This window comes from Anneissia japonica, unplaced genomic scaffold (assembly GCF_011630105.1).
Source record: "Anneissia japonica isolate Jap-2015-1 unplaced genomic scaffold, ASM1163010v1 scaffold199_len4679917_cov187, whole genome shotgun sequence".
NCBI lineage: Eukaryota > Metazoa > Echinodermata > Crinoidea > Comatulida > Comatulidae > Anneissia > Anneissia japonica.
The window spans coordinates 612,232-638,391 of NW_022686322.1; the positions used below are offsets into that span (position 1 = coordinate 612,232).

The following is a 26,160-nucleotide window of genomic DNA, read 5'->3' on the forward strand; positions in this document are numbered from 1 at the left end:
TGTAGAACCAAAATTGAGTTTAAATGTTGCTTTTGTCTTCATTTTCATATTGACTGTTTGATAACTGCACTGTATGCACATGCACAAATTTAATTTAGTATACTCACATTATATGTAGGTGGTTGTTTAATTTGTTAAAGTCTGATTTCTACTCCCAGGATGGTGGGTCCAAATCATGCAATAAACTGGTTTTACTAACAACAAAAACTACTGAATAGTTTATAGTTGTCTAATTAATTACTTAATTAAAACTACTTGCATAAATAGGAACAAAGTGTTAGAATTATTACTATTATTATTTTAAACATATTCATCATCGTCATCATCATATTCATCTACTACTACTATTAATGCTTAGTATTAATATTATTGTATTTTGCATTTTCGTTTCAAACTAATTAGATTTATCGCAAATTTACCGTGAAATGCATTTAACCGTCTTCAATCTCAGCCTTATAAAATTTAGACAAGATGGTCATTGTGACAACTTAGTATAAAAATCCACAGGCCTTCACAGGGTAGAGTTAATGCAATGGCTAGAACTCTCCACTCTTTATGCTTACCAGTGTCTTTTTACCCGATTTTGAGTCCTGGTAGCATCATTTTTTTTTAATTTCCCGTTTTGTTTAACCTTATGATTTGACACTTACTTCTCATTTAAATGAGGAAAGGCCATATGTTCTGTTTTATGCTTGATTTTCATCTTTAATTTGTTGAATAATAATTTCTAAAAAAGAATAAAAAGGACCATAGATGGGTTACCGTACTTGCATGTAGTTTTAGTAATTTTACAAATTTTAATTGAGGTTGTTTACACAAAATAATATTCTATAATTATCTATAGTAGAGTATTATTAAATGATATTAGTGTCTGGTATGTAGCACCCTCTATTGCCATTCTTCTTACAACTATTAATAGAATAGAGTTATTAATGACTGTATTCTGATATTAATAGTAGAATATTAATGTTAATATTCTAATATGTTGTTATAATAATCAAGATTGATTTTTCTTTTTCAAAACTGCTAATGTTTGGGTAAGTGACATTAATAATGACAGCCACAACTCTTCTGAAATTGTTATGTTTGAAATCGAGTATGTACAGTAATACTAATGAATTTACAATTGAACACTTAATATCTGAAATGCATGAATGTAAAATTTGAAATATCAAGCATAGAAAATGTCAGGGAAGATTATTGACCTCCTGTTTTGTCACTATACATATATTATATTGAAAAGAAAATTGTTTATGAATATTCGGTTGTAATCATCGTCCTTACGTTGACCTAAAAAATATGCTCTGTCACAAGAAATAGTTTAGGAGTTGAATATCTTCTCCCCATCATAGATGATCGTCCCTCCCCTTCAAGCAGGTTTTAAATTATGAAATAATGTTCACATTGAGTAGTAAGAAAACTTCACCAAAAAAATTCCGCTATTTATTAATTAAATAGAAAAAAGTGTATTTGAGATACTAAAAGGCGCGATGATGTATGCCTATGGCCTAGTCTTGGTCTGTTTGAACCCATAGAATATCAATGGAGTAAAGAACATTTGCAAATAAACCAAGAGGCAGAGGGAATGCAGTACAGTAGTATAAAAGCACACCAAGGTTTACATTAGAGGCCACAGTAGATCAAGAATGCTAATTATAATATTACTATAATAGTTACATTTCCAGAAAATTGTTTTTTACATCATACTCTAATGCGAAAAAAAATAACTATTTATTAACATTTATTTAAAAAGCATGAAGGTTTTTGTAAGTTAATTTATTGTAATTTGACCAGTCCAAACTTATTGAATGTTTTAAATTCTTCTAGAAAATGCTTCATTTGACTCCCTAACTTACTGCTGCTTGCATCATCCAATTCATTGATTTTGTTTTTAATGATAGATTTTTTACACATTACTTTTTTAAGACATTCAAATACATTGACATTATATTAACATTCCATATTCATATCAATATCTCACCCTCTTTTAGTGAAATATTATACATTTCTGTAAGACTTATCCACAAATATCAATCAAACTTATAAAATGATTGATGTATATTGTTTCTGTCAGTTGATTTGTGCACATTTCTTCTTGCATCTAGAATGCGAAGAGCTGAGAGTATAGGAGAGACGGAGACGGAGAAAATTCTAGCTAGACATAAGACGAGAAAAATTAGCGATGGTGAAAAGAAGTCAATGCAAACTCAACAAGAAGGTAATAACTATCATTGTTTTCCCCTCCCCCCTTCCCTCCTCCTTAACCACTCTTTCAGAAGCAATTAGTGTACAAAGTACTTAATTTATGTACTTATTTGTTTGTTTGTTTATTTCTTTATTTAGCACTGCTTTTAATGTTATGTAACATTTTCTTATGCTTTTCATGGAGCTTGTGTATAAGGGATACTGTTTATTTTGACAATTTTTGACTTATATTTTCAATGCCAAAAATCTCCCAAATGGTTTAATTTTAATATTACAGAAAGTGGGTATGGGACAAAAGGCATATGTATTAGAATCATAAACTAAATGAATATATTTGTAATTATAACAAATATAACTGCTTATTTTTTTTTTCATTTATAAGATAATAGATTTTAATTAATATTGTTTGCATAATACTCAATATTATTTCATATTGCAGTATTGGAAGTATTGTCTGAAATAGATTCTGTAATATAAAAATGTGTTCATTAAGAATATATTCTTTGAAGGTACAGTAGATGTTTTGTGTAGAAGCTTTGTAGTTGCAGCATTTATAACAAAAATAGATTTTTTAAATTGTTATTACACATACTTTAAACAAATGTTTCAATATTATTATTATAGTAATGTACTAAATGCAAAATATAATTACTTTGTCTATGTATCTAGGTTTAGGTCTTACTTTACTCTTTGTAAGCGCATGAGATTAAATTTAAACATTTAATAATTGTATTGCCACCAAACATTTTTTATGAAAATATTATTATAATTTATGCATCATTAACTCCAAACAATATAGCTTATCCAGACTGTTCGTAGACTATACATATTGTTTGTGTAACCAGTGCTAGATCAACTTTACCACTTTCTGAAGGCCAAAAGTTAAATACACAACAATTTCTTAGATAGATTTCTGAAAGCAGTGCGTCAAAATAATCGTAATTTTTATCACCATTGCTAAAATCGCAATCATTATATATTCATTATTTCATCATCATTATTATTATTATTGTTATTATTATTATTAGTATTATTAGTAGTAGTAGTAGTATTATTATATATTTGGTTGTAGATACAAGTTTGGACACAGGTGCTACTTACAAGGACATATTTGGTACTTACTTATGCACCACTAGTTATTTGTGTATGTACATTTGAGTATGTAGTGTACTTTAACTTATATGGATATTTAATGTACCAGCATTTACTTATTTGTTCATGTTGTACTTATTTGTTTATGTGACGTACATGTTTGGACACATGAGGTGCTTTACTGTATGACTCATTATAACAATAGCAGGTTGATGTGGTTTATAGTTGCCATACCAACCGTCCCACAAGGGCCTGATTGTTTTATTAGAGGCAAAGTCATAATTACATCATGTTATAATTATAGCCCATTTTGTAGTATTCTATAAATGAAAATTGATAATCGCTATAATAGATTGCACAAAAATATATACATTAGTCACCTATATGTCATACTATTTAGGTTTTGTTGAATACAAAAAGGTAGGTGAGGTGATTAATATAGTTTAACTTTTACTAGATTTTAAATAAAATGAATACACACTTTATTATTTTTATTATTTGTCTTACCCTTTTCCCACTGAGAGAGAACATTTACCAATCCATTAACAGATCTATCTATAAATAAATGAAAAAATTAGTAGGTAGCACTTTTTTGAATAACGATAACTGGGGCGTGATTAGATTCTTGATCCGAATATTAATAAATACTGTAGTATTACCGCCATGTCTTAAAAAGTTCAATCTAATTCTCATCATAAATATCAAGAAGTTTCAACCAAAGTGTTGATTATTCCTTGAATCCTAATGACATTGGAGTGTGCATTCGTTAACACTTGTCATAAACTAAAACCTCTGACTGCAATTGTCTAACAAGCTATTGTTATAGCAAGGTCATTGTGTTGGTCCAAAAGAAAGGCTTTGTTGACACACTGCTGCCACTGGCTGATACAATATAATTCACAGTGTATTCCAGACTGAGTCTCAATCAGATACTACTAGCTTAGCAATGTGTTTGGATATTATATAGAACCATATAGAACCATGTGGGATTGTACATTGGACCTGGCGTGAGGATAGTGTTTGTGTTTTTCTTGGGGAGATTTCAGGTAGGCGTAAAGATTCAGAGAAATCTATTTGAATTAGTTAAGCACGTAGCTATGAATGCTGGTACTATCGGATGAATTTAATTTTAACAGACCACCGTTATCAAACTTAAGTTTTATGCTCAGGTTAGGTGCAAGTTTTAAGTGGTAGATTCAGTTTTTGTATTAAAGGTAGGTGACCATTCGTCCACTAAACATTTAGTCATTTTATGAAATTACTAATAGTTTAGGCTTAATTGGTTTTTTTTTTTTTTTCTGATTTTTTTCATCATAGTGAAAGGGATCATGTCTTGCTTATTTTAATTTTGAGATATGAAGATAATCCATACTGTATTTATTAATTTAAATAATGTCTTTTTTGGAATTCCTTCATCATTATCAACATATTTTAATAATTGTTACAATATCAAATCTAATATCTTTACTTAAAAATCATTTGCGATTGTCCTAAGCATGATACTGTACTATAGTTTTTTTGATGATTATTTATTTTTGAATAAATATATACTGAAACTGATACAGAAATTGTTTATATGGGGATGAATAGTGCATATATACCCAGCTATCCATTTTAAAGATCTGAAACTAGTCACACCTGACTAATTTTGTCCTTCAGGAATAGACAATCGTATTTGTTTATTGAATATTTCAGTTTTTTAAAAGATTAAAGATTATATTTTTATAAAAGAGTCAGGATTATGAATTGTAAAAACAAGTAATTTTTGTCATATCTACCTGTAGTTAGTAACATCTATCTAACAACAGAATATTTTAATAGTAATAATAGTAGTAGGTCTTTAACACAGTTTTCTATCGTTGGAAGTTAGTTGGTTGGAACGGTCTAGTGATGACTGACAGCTTGTGACTTCTGCCATACAAACCTGATGATCCTTAGGAAGTGTGGTTCCAGTAGAAGTATACTAAATAATAAAATATCCTAAATGTTTTTAAAAAAAATTATGATTATGGCACCTATACTCTAGATGGCTGTAAATGGCACTCTCAGAATGAAATTTCACAATATTTTTTTTTTCCTCCATTTTAAAAATATTTTTGAAGAAGGTGGAAGGTGACTGAGCCATTACCATTAAAAAAAATGGCAAGTGTACTTGCTGTTGGATGTGAAATATTTTTTTAAATGAAGAATATCTCTATCTCTTTTATGAGAGTTTCTGTTTGAGTTTCGGACTCAATTGAAAGTTGCAAATTCCTTTGCTGCACTTTAGCTAAAACATTCTTAGCTTGCTATGAGGGAACATTGCATAATGTTGCAGCTCATAATTTCTACATAGCAATAAACCACCTCCCTGGTAGAGAGACAATTAAACAAGTGGTCAGCCTAAGGATGTGTTTCTACTGAAAATCAACGTAGAAACAGTTTAATATAAGAACCACGCTGCAACTGCATTTTGACTCCACATGAAACACTTACCATGCAACAGTTAACAATTACCCAGAATGCCAGTTAATTTGACGAAAATGACTTATTCTAAAAGCTTTAACAACATTTTCGCCTGGCTACTAGGTAACAAGCAAGCAAACGGTGATTTTTCCTATCTGAATAAAGGGTCATGTCAGTATTTAAATAAAACAAAGTTGAACTTTTGTTCCTACTAAACAAACGAGAATATTTTGTTGTGTTGAGAATAGGAGTTTAACATTTGTTTATACTGATTCCTCTTAATAATAAATCTAATATTGTAGGTCCATCACTGAAGTGGTGGAACCCGTCCGATATTTCTAATCATTATTGAAGATCTTAATGGAATATATCCAATGATAAAATCATGCAGGAGGCTTACATTATTGACATGAGAAGTTTTTTAGGAAGTCTGATAAAAATTGATTCTCAATTTCATCGTTTTCAACAATTCTACTAGTACTAGGCATAGGCCTAGCCTGCTGGCTAACTTACCGTTAGGCCAAATTACGCCGTTATACAGTATATGTTGCAGCTAAAAACTACCCTGCGAAAATTGGTTTTTTGTTGTGTTCCCGGCACAGATTCTGTGCCAAAGAACCATTCTAAAAGAACAGTTGATTCTCGTCAGTAGAAACAAACCCTAAAAAAAGACTCATAAATTCATCTTTTGATTGGAAGCCCATAGCCTAAGTACTGCTGTGCCACATATTAAAAATAAAATTAATAAAAGAAAATTACACCGGTATGTTTCAGAACTGGATAATTACTTTCTCTTTGAAGCACAGTAGAAATGGTTTTTGATGTTAATGTTCTGTTGCTTTTTTTCATAGTTAAATCACGTCATCAACTTGATACTCCATTGGTTGTATCAGATGTAATGCATTCGCGTTGGTTTAGTCATCATCGTACATTCGGCCATTCTTCAATCTGAAAACATACATATAGCAACTTAAATCGCTAATGTTGAGTTGTACCATTTTATGTCCTTATTTCATGCAAAAACATTTCAGCTATCATTAAGTTCTACATTGTTTAATGGCTTATGAGTATTTAGTTGGCATTATGTGAAGCTTTTTGACAGACATTAATGCAGCATTTGATTAAGTGGCTACATGAACCACTAAAGGAGATACTAAGATTTAGATTAAATGAGAAACAAGGTAAAGTCAATTATAAAGATAATTAATATCTTTTATATCAATATTTATGATGTATAGTATTTGAAAAGTCAATTTTATAGTTCATTTTATGTTTTTTAGTAAATTAAATCCACCTCAGGTTTATTTCATTCACTTATTTATTGTATTTGAAATATATGAAACCTGACAAAAAAGTATGTTTTACCAAATACTGTAGGTTACAATATTTTTTTAACAATGACTTGGAAATTTCTACCATGGTGTTTTTTTTTTGTTTTTTTTTTTGCAGCAGCAGCAGCTACTTTCTAATTCTATAGATTTTATTTGTGGGTTATTGAGTTGTACCATTTTATGTCCTTATTTCATGCAAAAACATTTCAGCTATCATTAAGTTCTACATTGTTTAATGGCTTATGAGTATTTAGTTGGCATTATGTGGAGCTTTTTGACAGACATTAATGCAGCATTTGATTAAGTGGCTACATGAACCACTAAAGGAGATACTAAGATTTAGATTAAATGAGAAACAAGGTAAAGTCAATTATAAAGATAATTAATATCTTTTATGTCAATATTTATGATGTATAGTATTTGAAAAGTCTATTTTATAGTTCATTTTATGTTTTTTAGTAAATTAAATCCACCTCAGGTTTATTTCATTCACTTATTTATTGTATTTGAAATATATGAAACCTGACAAAAAGTATGTTTTACCAAATACAGTAGGTTACAATATTTTTTTAACAATGACTTGGAAATTTCTACCATGGTGTTTTTTTTTTTGTTTTTTTTGCAGCAGCAGCAGCTACTTTCTAATTCTATAGATTTTATTTGTGGGTTTAATATATATATATGTATTTCTACTATTACTAATCTATATACATAGAGAATTTCATGTTCATTTTTTTTAGGGTTTTTTTTTTTGGGGGGGGGAGGGGTTTCCAGAAATGAATATACTATTTGTTTTCAGAATGGTGATTTATTATGAGGAAGGAAGCATAAACAGTGTATTGTAACTACTGTATATCAAGTAATCTTATTTCCAAGCAAGCACAGATAAACAATGTTAAATCATGGAGGATGGTTAAATTATATTTTTAGTATTTGAGTATACTGTAACTATATATTTATTTATTTTAAACCAAAACAATATTTCACCAGGGTTTCTGATACAGTAAAAATACTGGTCTATATTGGGACCCTGGCTAAAGTAATGTATATATTTTGTCCTTCGTGACAAGTTTAATACAATTCATTTTTCATTTCACAGCTGGTCTAGAAACTCATTCAAGCATATCATCCTCAGAGTTACCGTTAACATCACTTCCTTCACAAACCAAACCAGAACCAGAGGTCATAGAAGAGAGAAGAGCTGATGAAGTTGCACCTCCACAAGCAGACAAGAGGGACCCCACAGAAGGTAAGAAAGAACTTTATTTGTTGAGTTAAATGTTGTTTTGAGTTAAACATGTCAGTTGTTTTGCAATGAATTGTCATTGCGGAGGTGTGTGTGTTTGTAGTGCCTTAATCAGCTGATTCATGATCATAATACCATGTGCCGGTATGTATGTTGAAGTATAGCCTGGTGTTTTTTTTATAAGTTTTCTCATGCCATAACTTTTTTTCGGCGACTTTTTAATGTGATTGTACTCCACCTGTTGCTATTATCCATGTTTACTCATGATTTTGTCTTGATCTCTAACCTCTGCCAAATAACACAAAAAATTCCAAATAGTGGTGATTATTGTCAGTAATGTGTGGCAACCTAGTATGGGAAACGTCTGTGGAGAAAACTAGTGTTGGAAGGCATAGATAAGGACTATTTGTGGTAGACTGTGTTAGGGACTTTCAATCACTCTTTATTACCTACCCACTTCCACTGATTTCTTTTCCTCCCTCTTGATTAGATTTTAAAGAAAAATATATGTAGTAATGATAATATTAGTATCATAGTATTCTATACAAGTATCTGCTGAAGGTATTTAGGAGAATTAGTAATTATCATCTCAAGGTCAATTTCATATTTTGACCTTTGACATGGTAGGTAAATTTTGTAGTATTGTCCTTTACTACTACAATGTTTGAATTGTCAACATGTTACATTGATTTTATAGGTTTTCTGTCAGCAATTAATGATTGACACTAATTAAACAGTTGCACTAACAGTATATAAAATGGTTGCAGTGAATCACGATGGAATCTATATAAAGATAGAGAGAAATCATCAAAATTTAGATAGGAATTTATGAATAGAACAAACATTTTTTTGTTTTATTTTCTGTTTTGTTTATTTGTACAATGCCTTTATGGCCTTGTTGAACAACACCATTGAGGTGAACAAGTGTTTCCGTAAAAAAATGAAGTTTTTAATTATTATTATGATACAGTCTATACTTTAATTACAGTACAATATATATTTGTTAAATTAAACTGAAATGCAGGACAAACCATGTTTAAGTCTGAGAAAATCTACATGATTGACATGCTAAAATTAGTCATCTTTAAAATATATGTAATATTTATATATTTAGTTAAATTTCAATTAATTAATGAATTAATTAGACACAGAACTGCTAATATTTGATCATGCATTTACCAGTTATTACTGTTTGGAATTTATTTAATTTATCTTAAAACAAAAAGTTAGCGGTACGAGTTGAAGCCGTAAAAGCAAGATCGAATAGCCAAGCATGCATAAAGAAATAGCTAGGAATTTCCACTACTTGGCACAAAGTAGAATATTCATTAAGAATTCACCAACCGATGACTAAAATCTAAAATGAATTTATAAGATTTTATTGAATAAAACCACACTGAAATTAAGACAGGATATAAGAGTTATCTAGCAGAAATGTAACGAACCACATTCAAATTAAGATAATGTAGGTAAGAGTTGACAGGTATATTTTAAAAAAACGAAAGTCGAAGTATTAAAAATCAGTCATTCTTGATTTTTGTTAGTTCATTGAAACTAATAAAATGATCATAAAATTTGGTATAGATATTGGTCATTGTATTAATGCTATTTTTATACAATTGTTGCATGGTATAATAGTTTAAGGACATCAGATAAAGATAAGATTCACACAATCATAATATAGGGCAATTCATATATAACAAACTTATTAAGCTCTGAACAGGTAGAATTCTGAAGAAGACAAGGGATTGTAAAATCCATTAATCCATGTAGAGTGTGGCCACTGATCTCTACTATAGTAGCTGGATTGCTCATCGGCCAATCCTTGTACAGAAAAAAGTAAGGCCTCCGAGGCCATGTTGGAGGGCCTAAGTGACGTACCAGTTTAGACAAGTTTCTTTTGGCATTTATTTAAATTATAGTTAAAAATAACGATTCTTGCAATACGTTTCAATAATAAATTAAAATTTAACTTTTTTTCAAACCATCTAACCACTAGTTAGATAATTTTTTTAGATTTTTTCAAACCATCTCAACCACTAAAACAAAAAGACAGTAACTCTGAAAAGAGACAGAGACATTTTGAGATTCAATTTTTCGATCTATTTGATCATTTTCAAGATACCACTAGTTTATGGAGTTTGGAAAAGCACGAGCGAAGTCGCGTTGTTGTAGTGACGTCGATCCTAACAACGCAATAACTTTGCTTGCGCTTTTTTAAACTGCATAAAAAGCCAGTCAAGGTTGATTTGAAAAAAAATCATTATGTTACATTCAAATTTATTATTAATTAAAATGTTTTGCAAGAATTGTTATTTTTAACAATAATGTAAACAAATGCCAAGTATTTTTATTTTCTTGAGAAATGTGAGGGCAGCAAATTTCTCTTGCATTGATTAATACTATATTACTAGTATTGTACTTGTTGTACAGTTACGACATATATTAATTGTATACATTCTCACTTTGGCTTAATCGATTTATTTTTCATAGGATAGGAGTGATGTTTGACATAGCTCGTGTTGAAATACCAGTTTCTTTTTGTCATTATGAAATTGAACTTCCATAATACAATAGTACCAAGTTGGTTATTATTAATGTTGTTATTTAGTTTATATTGTTTGCTACTTTCTGCCATTGTCTTTATAATGGTTTTGTGTACTTCCTGTTATGTGATCTGAACAACTCTACTATTGATCAATATGAGGAGATACTCGCAAGTATAGTACTGTATGAATCACAGAAACTATGATGTCAAAGTTGTCCATGAGGTACTTAATTTGTAGATGTACTAGTATGGTTTGTTTCCCTAAACCTTCACAAGCAATGATTTGGAGGCCTTTGTTCATTCAGGGTTTCTTTATGTGGTTAAAAAGTGAATGAAAACATAAGGGTTGGCTGTAGTGTTCAAGAAATTGGCGGTTGAAAAATTGTTCCTTAATAGGGGTGTCCCAAAGAAGGGGGTTCTAGTGTAGTTTACATCTTTCATTGATGATAAAATAAAAATATTGTCGCTCTTTGCAGCAAAAATCCTCAACACATTACGAATAATAAAAGATAAACAAACAATAATCATAGTAGTAGTTGATATACAAAACTTGAACTTTACTTGTTGAAAACTAACCTATACATAAACCGAAAGTTTACCTGATTAATCTCAGATAAGAAAGTATAATACATACTTCAAGTATGCACGCCATCATTGTGGGATTCAATATTTCGGCATTAATTATGTCATCATTCCTGATGATGACATAATTAATGTCAAAATATTGACAGTTTGCATAGCAATGTAGATAGGCATACACTTGTCCAGCATCTGATGTTGGAATCTCATGATATTCTTGAGCGTCCTACCTCTCATATACAGAAATAGTGTATTTAAAAAAAAATATAAAGTTATGGATAATTAGCTGGTAGATATGCACATTCGTTTACACAGCATTTTCGTAATAATTAAAGAGGGCACACTCTAACTATAACCTTAAGGATAGGCATATTCAAGTTGTAGCTGGCAAAATAAACACTATTGAAGATATAAATAATAAACAGCTCTAAATTACGAAAATAGCCAACTTTTAATGTTATTGATTTATTCAGCAATGTTTTATGAAAATTAAGGATTCTAGCTTTGATAAACTGATGATTATTGGGGTTCTTAACAAAACTTTGAGAATTTTTCTATGGTGTTTGAGGCTCAGCTAGCACTTTTCAAGATCTAAGTTAAAAATTCAAAAAGACATTTTCACAAAATTGATTTCAATGTTCAAAACAATAAAAAAAAAAAAGCTATATTTCCTGATTATTTTAAATGTCAAAGGTCAACCAGCAAACCTTTGCATGTGAACGTTTTTGGAATATTATATCCTTGCTTTGGTCCAGTTTCCTTATAAAAATTAATAACTTTTAAAGGATATATAGTTTAACATTGGATACCAATACCGGTATATCATCTGCTTGTAAGTAACCATTATTTTTAGTTTTCTTAGATTTATAATAATTATAAATAAAATTTAAGAGCTTTCACAACAGGTGTCAACACCAATAGATTTATTTGTACACCTACTTAAACAGGTAACAACACCTGGGTTAAAAAAAAATTGGGTTAAAAATGGAGTTGTAAAGAAAATTTATTGATTTTTCATTTTGGTAAGTACTGCTGATAGCATACCTACCAAGTTTCCTGGCAGGAGACTCCAGCTTTCTGACCCATCTGAGGCCCTTCCACAAGCCAGATGCATTTTCCCGCTTTTAACGCATCTCATCACAAAGAAAAAAGTAATACTGAGTGTCCCCTAGAATGTACCAGAGAGCAACTAGGCAAAAACTTATGGGTCTTACAGTAGGTGGGCCCTCGACCCACGTCTATTTTGCCCATTCCGTGGCAAAATCTCAAGCCAGCACTTCTTTCAAACTTGGCATGTGTGTGGTACTGTAGATTTGATTTCTTATAGGATTAGTGTTAGCAATATTACCTGAAGTGTAAAACTATAGATGATGATACTGCTACTACTACTAATTTATTTATGGTTTTATTCAATATCATCTTTAGCATAATTATTCTTATCATTAACGTTTTTTGTGTGGTATTGAGTTTCGAAGGTTGTAAGTAGAGGGTCAGTTCATGGACATTCCCTAGTGACCTATAAACGTTAGCTAAACCTGAATACACAGGAAGCACATTTACTAAACTGGTCAAAGTTATGTAGATTCCTGTTGTTTGGTATTCAAAATGGTCACTAAAATCAGCTTTATAGATATGACTCCCAAGTAAAGAAATTATTCCAATTGACATTGTGTTTGATTATTCACAAATTGGATACAAGGAGTTAAATAAAGTTATGATATTAAAACCTTTCTTATTCAAAATGGCACCTTAATGTAATAATTACCAAATTAATGTACTGTAAAATGTTTTAAATTTAAAGGAAAATATTCTATGAGGAAGCAAAATTGAGATTAAGATTTTTCAAATTTAAAGGAAAATATTTTATGAGGAAGCAAAATTGAGATTAAGATTTGTTTTGATAGAATGCATTTCAGACATTGGTGTTCATAGTAACCACTACTTGTACTGCACTTTATATTCAGTCCTTTGTTCAAAAGTGACTAGCATCTTCCTTACAAGGTCTAGTGAAAACTGAATACGTATTTTTCGTTTATAATGTAAATTACCGGAAATACAGACCAGGTGTATTTTAGCATGTGACGTGGTAAAGTAATAATAGCAGAGAATGAAATTTTTTTTTTTTTTTTTTTTTCATTAGCAGGAGAAAATTTTGAAAAATTACTTTTAAGACTTCTTTTGAACATAGATGTGTAGTACTGTAGTGGGAAAATTTTGAGATTTTTCTTTATTCACTTTGTTTGCGTTTTTTATTTTCTATTAGCTTTCGCAATGTAAATTTGATTTCCTTGGTCAATCAACATTGCATCTGGTAGTGTGTATCATGTTAAAGTTGCAGTGTTGATGAAAAGTGATTAACATATAGTGAATTTGCGTAACGTTTTATATTTTGCAATTCAGTACGCTGTGGTATTAAGATTCTGAATTCCAATTGGATATTAGAGCCAGGCTGTCTGCATATTTACAAAAGGCCCAGTAGGTAGGAGACAGATAAAGTTATGCCACAGGTGTGAGGGTTCCCTCTATTTACCTGTGCTGTACTCTCACCTGTGTTGGAATATAACTTCAAAGGCACAACAGGTAGGAAGGTGAGACCAGGTCTTGGCTGAAAAAGGCTAGAACAAAAAGATTAGGCCAAGGTACTATAGGTTATACTGAGGTCCTCAATTAACTGTTAGTGGTAATATTTTATTTGATCTTTATTTTATTACCTTGCTGGTTGTTAGTGTATATTATACACTATATATTGCATACTACAAGGTTAAAAGGTCAAAGTTATATCAAAGTCCTTTATAGCCTACCATCCGGGGAAGTGTTACACTCTCGCCTATTTAAGCTCCAGTCCCTATAGTATGAGCCTTAAATGACTTCTGAAAGAATTTACTTTTAATGTATACAGTATGCCTAATTCACATAGGCTTGTTAACCTTCTAGGAGTGGTACTGTGACTTGGTGGTTAGGATGCTTGCCTTCATATTCTAAAGTAATGGGTTCAAATCCTGCCATGAACTCTTTCTCATGATCAAACACAATTAGCAAATAAGAAGACGTGGTTCATATCAGAACATTATGTGGGATTCCCACTTTAAGACAGTGATATTATTCACCTTGGGAAAACCTTGGCCTAAGTGCCTATTAAAAAATATAAAAATGAGTGTACAAATGTTGTTAATTTTTCAAAGGTCTTTATTAAAAAACAATAATTAAATAAGGCCAATAACGAGATTTCTTAAGGGGATTTCTAATGAGAGACAGAGGTTCAGGGGAGTACAAGACTGCCATGGTGGAATCTAGCAGAGGAATTGTATGATCAATTTAATTATATTTAATATAAGTCAGAGGGGTGGTTTTGTTAACCAGAAGGGAATTTGCTCAAAAAAATGTTTCGGTCAAACCATAGAAAACTCCCAGGTTATGAGACCGAGTTATAATCGTTATTTTAGAAAGTACAGTATGTACACATCACAGTGAGTGAGTGGATGCATTCTTCACTATCAAGATGAATGAATGTTGCTAAATAAACGTGTATTACTATGAAAGCTTATCTTGATCGTTGATGCTGTCTTTTCTGTGTTTACAATAACAGTACTGTAATTGTAATCACTTCACCCTTCGGATTTAATGTTAAGCCTTTGGTTCTTTGCCCATGAATTTGCCACATATGACAGGCATATAATAAACCATATAGAACTATTATTATAAGTTGCATGGTTTTATAATGTGATGTTTCATGATAAAAATAAAAGTAAAATTGAACACTTGATAGATCATGCATATCTTATGTAAGGGATATAAACGATCACTTCCTAGATTTTATAATGAGTCCTTGGGAGCCATTGTTCCCTCAGTCATAACATTGTGATAATAGGCCTTCAATTTTCTAGCAAAGTACAAGTCACAAGGTCCAACAATTGATCTGATTGTTAGGCTAATATTTCCCACTGGGCATGAAGACTCCTAAAACACTTTAAAATCTAGTGTGTATTTTTTTACTGAGAAATAAAATTAATTTTCACTGCTGCGAGACAAGTAACGCTTGTTAGCGCAAGACACGTTATCTGATAGCTTTATACTTTATGCAGAATGCAAATTTAACCCCTTACAGATTTTGATTAAACTTTTTCAAAAAGTTTTAGAACAATATCCATGTCTGTTCAGGATTTAATAACGTTTCAGATTTAAAGCACGCTTGTAATTAAGCTTTTCCAAAAGCAAAATTGTGCCAGTTTAAAAACACTTCAGATAAATTCTAATCAGTCAAATGTTTTCATCGTGCATTCATTTTCGATGCATTAAACTAAGACCTTTAAGATGTTTTCTTTGTTGACTGGCGTGTTGCAGCTCTATTATGATTGTATTGTCATGCAGTTTCTAGAAGTGCAAATCGAGCAAAGTTGCAGAAAACATTTTTAAGGTCAAACTCTATTGCCTAATGAAGTGCAAAGCCTTGTAATTTTTATAACAACACCTCTTGTGGACTAGCTTGTTAAAATGTTTTTAAATTTATAACAAAATACTTATTATATAATTAATTACTAATAATTCAATATTACAAAAAACTAATTTATTAATTGTTTCTTTTATCTGTTCCGCATTGCCATAAGGCAATCCATAGATCATAATTGTTCCCTCAGTCATAACATTGTGATAATAGGCCTTCAATTTTCTAGCAAAGTACAAGTCACAAGGTCCAACAATTGATCTGATTGTTAGGCTAATATTTCCCACTGGGCATGAAGACTCCTAAAACACTTTAAAATCTAGTGTGTATTTTTTTACTGAGAAATAAAATTAATTTTCGCTGCTGCGAGACAAGTAACGCTTGTTAGCGCAAGACATGTTATCTGATAGCTTTATACTTTATGCAGAATGCAAATTTAACCCCTTACAGATTTTGATTAAACTTCTTCAAAAAGTTTTAGAACAATATCCATGTCTGTTCAGGATTTAATAACGTTTCAGATTTAAAGCACGCTTGTAATTAAGCTTTTCCAAAAGCAAAATTGTGCCAGTTTAAAAACACTTCAGATAAATTCTAATCAGTCAAATGTTTTCATCGTGCATTCATTTTCGATGCATTAAACTAAGACCTTTAAGATGTTTTCTTTGTTGACTGGCGTGTTGCAGCTCTATTATGATTGTATTGTCATGCAGTTTCTAGAAGTGCAAATCGAGCAAAGTTGCAGAAAACATTTTTAAGGTCAAACTCTATTGCCTAATGAAGTGCAAAGCCTTGTAATTTTTATAACAACACCTCTTGTGGACTAGCTTGTTAAAATGTTTTTAAATTTATAACAAAATACTTATTATATAATTAATTACTAATAATTCAATATTACAAAAAACTAATTTATTAATTGTTTCTTTTATCTGTTCCGCATTGCCATAAGGCAATCCATATATCATAAAAATAAAAATCGAAGATTTTGCTTCTTAAATTTAAAGTTGGACAAAAAATAAACAATAAATAATTTCTTTTAATGAATAAATATATATTTTTTAAATTCATTAAATCTCAGTAAAAGTTCTGTAACTAGGGGCCTCCCAACACCATTGGTGGGGTGGGGGGAGGAGAGGGTGGGCAATGCTCTTTCTAATAAATAAAATCCAAAAAAGATTATATTAGTTGCTGTATTTTCAGTGTAGGCCTACATGATCTTGGTAGTAGATAATTTGAGAAAATAGGTATTTGAGAAAAATGTCATGTCCTTATTGGGATTCAAGCCCAAAGACCTTCCAAATACCGTTCTTATTATGAAGTCAATTTTTTTATATCCATAGATTTTTTTGGTATAGTTTATTTTGTTGTTTATTCTATTTTAACACAGTTGTACTATATCAAACAGCCATATTTTATATCACTTTAAATTGTGACCATGACAATAAACTTTATCATACCATATATCTTATCTTATTTATTTAAAGCATCACTAAGTAATCAATGTGTTTACTAAGGACTAGTAAACAATGTTTTATGTGGATGAGTTTTACAAATCCTAAACAAAGCTATCATATCATCAGACAACCGGATAGCTCTTTCCAATTGAAATGATGTATAAAGAAAATAACCTACGTTGCTCTACATTCGTTCACCTCATAAATTAAAAAAAAAGTACTGTGCAACCTTGCTTATAGTACAGCATCTACAATTATTACAAAGCTTAGGTTATTCCACAGGTTCACTTTGTATATAGGAGGAATTGCTAATTAAATACTCTATTCTTTATCTCTACAAGTACATGAAAATGGACAGTGTACCTCGTTAGTTTTTTCTTGCTATATAATATGTGTGACGCTTAGGTTGCTGCATTGTTAATTGAACTAGACATGCAACGCCAGATATTGTTTCTTGGAAGTTTATTTGACCTGAATTTCTTACCCTACATTTGTAATCCATAGTACCAAATAAGCTTATGAATATTTATTATCTATGTAAATTTAGTAATATGGTTATAATACTACCTGCTAACATGTAAGTAAAACATTGTATAATTTGGTGCATTTTTTGGTGGTTTTTCTGATTTCTAGAGAATATGAATACCAATCACATGATAGAAAGCTCAGGATTATTGACTTTTACAACAGACATCTGCATGAATGTAGATAATAATAATAAGTGGGATTTTCACCCTATTTGAATACATGTGCATAGAAATTTACCACAGTGCAGACTAGTCTAGTTAGCAATGCTGGGAATGAATTATAAAGTCAAATGAAATTATAGCAATTTGCTACTTTTAAACTTTTCTTCATATGAGGTCTGTTGGAACTCAGCAGTTAGAAATTTGAGTGTTTTTGTTTTTGTTTTTTTCTGCCAAGTATTCTGGAATTTTGAAGTGTGAGGAATGTACAGTAAGTGTAAGAATGCATTCCAAGTTCATAATGTACAAAAATAATGTATCTCTTAAGTTTTTTTTTTTTATAGATATTTAGATTTTTAGTTCAGACAGTCAATTTCACGGTTTTCGGATTTCAGCAGATATTATTCTCCTGAAGACGATTGAAGCAACTCAATCGAAACGTCCAGCTATTCTCAACCAACAGCAACAGTTCTTTTCAGAACTACCTATGTGGTGTACCACAAGCATTAATATATTATTACTTCACCATGCAAACCTTCCAACAATATTCTGAATATATAGAAATTAACAGCCTCCTAAACATAAATCGAGTCTCCACATAGACAGCACCCAAATAAACTATGCCAAGCGGTAGACACATTCTCCAACTGGGAGCCTATCTGTTTTTATTACACAGGCAAATGACTATTATTATATTGCTCTTGTTAGAAATGTTAATGATCAAAAACTTGTAACATTTTTTATGTCTTTTGTTACAGTCAATTGTGTAGTTTTGTTTATGATTGCCAGCTGCTAAGCAGTTACATTGTGCATAAAAATAAATTTAATGAAAGGAGAGATATACCGTTGATTCATTTATTGGTTTTTATGATATGAAATGAGGACTGCTACCCTTTAAAAAAAAAAAAATTAAATATTAAAAGAGAACATACAACCCAATCAAAATACAAACTCTTAAGGCAGATGCAACATCCGTGGAAATCGGAAGAAAGCCACCCCTGTCAGAAGCCACCCCTGTCAAAAGCCACCCAATATTGGATTATACCATTGTAAGGTGGGGTGCACGATGGGGTGTTTGTCTTGATGTTGGTCTACAATAGGTTTTGGCTGTAGTGCTAGGAGTGTTTTGTATCAGACCTCTTTTATTTGTTTGTGTATTATGAATTAGAAACTGGGTGTAGCCTACCTAGGCATAAACAATATTCAAAGTATTAAAATGCAGTATAACATTGATAGGTGGGACAACTTATATTAAGATAGGTGGATGGCCCAATCTAAACTATAAAATATCAAAATAGGTGTACTGGCCCTTTAAGTAGGCTGTTAGATATCTAAACAGCATAATTGACTGCATTTTAACAGAACTACAAAATCTTAAGATAGATGAGACAGCCCCTTAACTGAGCTAAAATGTATTAAAGTAGGATGACTGACTCTTCAATCAAACTACAAAATAATTAAGATAGGTTAACTAGCCTCTTTAACTTAACTAAAATATAAACAAGTAAACAAGTAGGATGAGAGGCTTCTTAACTAAACTACAAAATGCAGTGCTAAGATAGATTAAACAACCCCTTCAACTAAGCTACAAAATATTTAAAGCCTAGTTCCATAGGAATAAAATTTTGGATACGTTGTACCACTGATTTTCTAAGATGCAAAAAGCATATTCGACGAAAAAATCGGGAACGGTTATTGAGATACAGATTTTTTAATATTTAAAAACTGGAGGGAATGGGGCATAACTGCCCTTTTCCACATTTTTCCTCTAGTTTTTAAATATTCAAAAATCTGTGTGTTAGAAAAATCAGTTATAATATAACAGATATAAATTTTTTTTTCTCCGGAGCATGACTTTAAACTGGCTGTATACAAGCAAACTACAAATAAAATGATAGGCTAAAATGGCCCTTTAATTAAACTAAAAAATATATCGATAGGTGGGATGGCTCCTTTAAGTGATTTACAAAATATTAATGTGGGTGATAGGTACTTGACCAGTATTCCACAGGTAAGGCTTCCTGTTGGAATCAATGGAAGCAGGAGGTTGGCTGTTAGCTTTCCTGGCCGGCTGCTTTATAGAGATGTTTGGCTTTTATTGTCTGATCCATATTTCTTTAAATACTGAAGTTCACTTTATGATGATATTATTGTGGATTTTAAGGTTAGTAGCAGCAAGAATCAGATTCAGTACTTTAATGATAGTCATTACATACCTTAGTAGAAATAAATGTAATTCATTTAAGATATTTATTTGTGTAAGGCAAAATAGAAAAATGTCACAGTATATAATTAATACTGTAAATTTAGTTTGTCATAGTGATATAATGGCGGATAAACTAATGTTCTGGCTTGGTTGAATATCTAAAATTTTATTCATCAATGATTTAAAAATATTACTGAATTAGTGTACATTTTACAGACAATAACTTGTAATTATTACTGTTTAATAATTCTGACATCGAGCGAAGCTGAGTGAGTAGAACCAGAGAAAATTTTCTCTATGGTAGAACTAGGGCAACCCCTTTCTTTCTGACTCTCAGAAACAAAATATTTTACTTCCCATACTTTTGCATTTGGGGACAAACAAAAATAATTAGCTTTCTCTGCATCAACCATCCTTGTTTTTAAATTGATATGACTAATAAAATAATTGTTCCTGTCAGATAGATGGTTGGAATATCCAGATAATTGATAGTGGAATATTAATTAATCATATTGAAATTAAAATAGGTCTTAAGATCTAATACCTTACAATACCTGTAGTTTAATATATTGTGACTTTAGCACTTGCAATTCTATGCTAACCAGATGCATGTACGTCGACGATAATTATTGTATGTTCACAACACATTCATTCAACGTTAATTTCAGTTCCTAGCATATGCTGTCAGTATTTTTAGCAACCCATGTCTTTCTATATATAACATTATCAGCTCAACAGTCTGGTAATCTTATATTATTATGTAGACGTATTATACGACTATGATTCAGCTATGTACATGTCCTGTGTGCAGTATCAATTTCTCAATCACTATAATTTCTTTATGAAAAACAGTATAATGTAAATTTCTAAAAAATGATGCCAAGTGGACAATAATTTGTAGGTTTTCTTTTTAACAACTGCCTGCTAGTTACTTATCAAGCAGTGATTTACTACGGATGTACACACCCTTCCCACCCTTCATCCCAGCAATAGGGATTTAGTTCCACATTCTCAATTTTCACTCTCCTGTGATGAAACCAACCTATGTCCATTATACATACATTTTAGTATATAATATTGTACTTGTTAATCAATGTGATAATATATGTCAAATTTATTGTGATAACAATGATATACAGTAACAAACATTTCAGATTGGTTGTCTTATCTTTTTATGGATTACACCGAATATTTATCCTCAAATTTTACATGTTAATCCCTATGAATGGATTACAGATAAACAACTAGTAAAACTAGTAAATCCTATTCTGTTTTTTGCTCATTTAATTTATTTAATCTTTACATATTATAAATTAACAGAATTGCATAGATCAACAATTTAAAAAAAAAGCAAAAAAGAAAAAATCAATATTGATAAAGAGTTCCAAGAAAGTGAAATTATCTTTGTCAAAGTGGTTTTCAAAAAAAAAACTAAAGCAAAACTCCAATTAGATCGATACATTTCTTTGAGATAGATAATAGACAGTATTAATATGGTTTTGGTATTATGATTTATCATAACGTTATTTGATGTTATTTGTAATGGTACATCAACTTTTATTAATATCTAGAATTGGAGATAATAATATTTGCCCAGCTGCCGATGATATGAAGCGTTTAACGCTTGGTAGCCCATGATATCTAACAATTGGACATTTCGTAGACTTACCAGCTGTGCTTTTTTGAATGATGTATAATTTACTCATTAAATTAATCTGTTTAAGTTTAAGTTTTAAAAATAAAGTAGTATGTACAAATGTTTGTTTTAGAATCTTTTTGACTTGTTAGCATTTATTTTGGTTATTATTTCTCAATAGGATGTTAAATGTGTTTTAGCTCTTGAAAATTTCACTGGCCATAAAGCTGTAGTTTATTATCATGTGACTCATTAACTATATTTAGATATACATCGTCCAAGTCACATAGTGAAAAAGCAAGCCATTATATTAATTACAACCTGCTTAATGTGACAAGAGGCATATGCTAGGGAAATCATTATTGAATATTACGTCTGTTGTTACTCTTCAAACATTTTCAATTGAAAATGTGAAAGAAAGTTTCTTTTTAATTAATGTTAGCTATATTCTTACTCATTATGGTTTTAGTTTTTTAATTCAGATGAACTTGACTTATTTGTAATTTACCCTTTTTTAGTCTCAACATCAAAAAATAGCACATCTAACAGCACCAGACAAACCCCATGGGTGGAAAATGTAATTTACTCTGGAGTGCCATATTTTCTTTCACTTTTGAGCTAAAAACTTATTCTTACCAGTGACACACCCCCTCTCTTTTCCCATCAAAGTGCAAATGTGAGCAATTTAATAATGAAAGCACATCACTACTCACTAAACATTGACAATTAGTTTGTATTTTTTTTTATTTATTCTGTCTTTATACTGAAATGACACTTTCAGTGGTAAAGCACTGATTTCCAAAATGGTTCAACGTTGTAGACTATCACAGAAATGATTTCTTTATTATATCTCCAGGCTACTTGCTGTCTAATAGGAATAAAATAATTTAAAAATTGTGGTCTCAGAAGAAGGAAAAATAGAATATTAATGGTGTGTGTCGTGTGGTTTAGTGCCTACCTACCACTTCCCAATTCCAGTGTTCAAATCCTGCGAAATTCCGTGCTATTTTCTAATGAACCAACCAAACTTTTAAACTAGCCATATAATGCGACTATTTATAAAGCATCCCATACCGGTAGTTGTAGGAATTAGCTAGTGCAATACTTGTTTGATTGAATGTGAAAGATATTAACAAATAACTAATTGATGCATCTTCACTAAGGTCAACATCAAGACAATAATAAGGTCAAACAAAAAAATATTAATTAATTCCTGTTCTCCGCCCTCTTCCTTTTTTCCTGCCACATCATTTTGTTAATATATATTTTTTTTATCATTGCGATGCTCTTTAGTCGCTGTAATAGCATAAAAATACAGTAGTAGTACTTTTCATATTCATGTACCCTTACTTTGGCCTGTGTAGATCAGGTTCAGTATTACCAGGTATTACCAATGTTACTTTCAATATCATAAAGCTGATGCCCAAAAAAACGAATTTGGAAGGGGCACTAATTTTTTTTTTTTTTTTGTTGAATGGTAAATTTTACTTCCATAGTATTTTATACTGGAGTTTCTTTACAGGATGTGCCAAATAAAATATAAAAATGGAAATGGATATTGTTCCCGCATGCTGTAGTACATTAAGATAGCAAGATTGAAGTTAAAGGTTAGGGTCAATCCATTTTCACCAATCAACACCTTGGATTTGCGTAAAATCGTCAGGCTATACCCATGGCATTCTTTATATCCATCTAAAGAGACTACACTAAACCGTGGTGTCTTTGATACAAAATATAAATGTTGAAAAAGAAAAATAAATTTAGTATTAAATCCTAATGGTATTCCTTATTTAAGTTTCTTAATACAATAGACAATTTTTTTTAGGAGGGATGATAGAAAAATATGATTAATCACAGAGTATATAAAATACTTTGTCCTATATTTCACAATATAAATATTGTAAAATTAGGAAATCTGACAATGACTTGGAAGGTGTGTTTGTGTAAGGCTTGGTTCTTTGAATCACTGACACCACAGTGTAGGCATACTGTGCACTCTGCTTACAGAGGATATGGCTAATACGCCGCATAATATCCATGTTCATTACAATATCAACTGTGATTTTTTATGGAAATGAAAGTATTTCCTTGGAAAGCTTCTCTCAACGAACTGTTCGTTGTGTTTGGGTCGCCTGGCCACGATCACATGGCTGATGATTAAGTCATTTAATAGTAAGCGGTGCTTTAGACCTGTTGCTTCTCATTTGGAATTGTGGCATTGACGGGACGAGTACACGTAGCTAAAATGGGATCCCTGTTTAGCAAAAGGAAGTCGAAGAAGGCTCAGCCCAACAGCAATAAAGACATTAAAAAGAGGGCCGCCACCTTGAATTACAGGCCTAAGAAAAGCGAGATAAAGGGCAGACCTCGTGCTGGTACGTACATAGGGGGTTACAGGCAGCAGTTGTACTTATCTCAGTCTTCTATTTCTTCCATAGACATTACTGTGCCTGCGAAAGAAATCAGCCAAACTCGCACATCTAGGCAACGGGACCGCCATAGGAAACAGTGTGTTCCGATCACACAGGAGGAACTTAGGAAAGCAAGAGAACTTGAATTTGGAATTGAGGTAAGAGAAACTCTTAATTCATTAATGAATATTCACAGTTGAATAAATATGGTGTTTTATTTCCAATAATTCAACCATTGAACTTGTGTATTTAATAGGACATCCAATTACTTAAATAAATACACCTGTTATAGAATAAGAAAACTCAAATAAACATTAAAAACAAATTTGACAAAATAGGTGTAAAGACTTTTATAAATAATATTAATAATAATAACATTACAAAAGCTTGATTCAGTTAACTTTAATTGTGTTTGTTTTGAGTTGAATGTTTTAATGGCAACATAATAAAAAATAGTTTAACATTATTTTATATTACAAATAATGTAATAAATTATATTTCCTCTCAATTATTATTTATGATTATATATTTTATTTTTCCTTTAACATATTTGAGAAATTGTGGGTGTTAATAATAATTTCTAAAAAACAACATAATATCTACTTCCCTACTGCATACTTAGACATTGTTTTCCAAACTCCAAAAAGAAAAACAAAGACTTATTTATCGCTTATCAGTAGTACTACAGATGCAATAGGGAATAGAGTAAGAATGACGGAAGATACAACCTTATTAGCCCTAAACATGGATAAGCTTTGCTGAAACTAGTTGATAAGTGAACCCTATTTAAATTTTAGTTTAGAATAAAGTAGTAATACAGATTCTTAAACATCGTAAAAAAGAGTTGTAATTAATTAATTTAGCAGTTTCTTTTCCTGAAGTATTTTCATGATTCATGACCTTATTTCCTTGTGTCAAACATTTTTACACATTACCATTCAGATTGTACTAATAGTAATGCTTATTAGGGGCTCAGTGTTGGCCACATTCAACTAGTAATACATATTACAAATATATAGAATAATAAATGATACATACTCAGCTGCTATTAGCTAGTGGGAATCAGTTATTTATTATTATCTAATGTTCAGTGACATCCGATTCCTTACAAGTGTTTTAACCATTAATTTATCAATAAATATTATTTTAGATATTTAAGCTATTCCAATCTACAAGTACAACCTATCTTATTATAAATATAATTGAAAATTTTTAGATCCTATTTCAGTCTTTGTCAACACAGTTAATCAACCCTAAGTAATTAATAAGAAATCAATTGAACTAAATAGTCTATTCAATTCTGACTTTCGATGGTTTCTTGTTGACAGCATAAGAATTCCTAAATACCTGTCCAGTGAATTGTAATAATAATAATCAAGTGTCGAATGTTTTGTCTTGTCAATAATTGTAATTGATTATTGGTGTCTTCAGAAGGTAAAAGTGCAGGTATTAATTGCATCCATTAGACAATTCATACAATTAGTAAAGTAATAAAACACTAATTGTTAATTAGTGTATATTACATATAATAGTTTTATTTAAAAGTTTTATTAAATAAATCTATTAAGTAAAAATGTTTCTTTATCTTATTTAATAGATTTATTGAGCCACACTTTAAATATGTTAATTTAAGCTCATTCTTAAAGTGACCTTAAACTGAGCTCTAAAAGTATAGTATAATACCAGTAGCATAAACAAAACACTGAAAAGAAACAAGAAAAAGTATTAAACCTCTGTTTTGTCCATTTAGCATTGAAAACCACACTTAGCATTACATTTGATCCTTGCTAAGTTTTAAGGATATTACAAATTGATGAGGGACAAGGGTTTCCTGAACAAAATTAGAAAAGCACAGACATCAAGAATTCATGCTCTTGAAC

The 26,160-nt window shown here is 30.7% G+C and overlaps 1 protein-coding gene across 3 annotated transcripts in view; it reads left to right on the forward strand.

Annotated features, from left to right (window-relative positions):
* LOC117114881 (supervillin-like) overlaps positions 1-26,160 on the forward strand; it is a 144,082-nt gene that overhangs the window by 78,043 nt on the left and 39,879 nt on the right. For all 3 annotated transcript variants that reach the window (XM_033258507.1, XM_033258517.1, XM_033258510.1), the window contains 3 exons: positions 2,106-2,218; positions 8,173-8,322; positions 24,308-24,438. In XM_033258507.1, the coding sequence (XP_033114398.1) occupies positions 2,106-2,218; positions 8,173-8,322; positions 24,308-24,438 (394 nt within the window). The remainder of the gene's footprint in view (positions 1-2,105; positions 2,219-8,172; positions 8,323-24,307; positions 24,439-26,160) is intronic.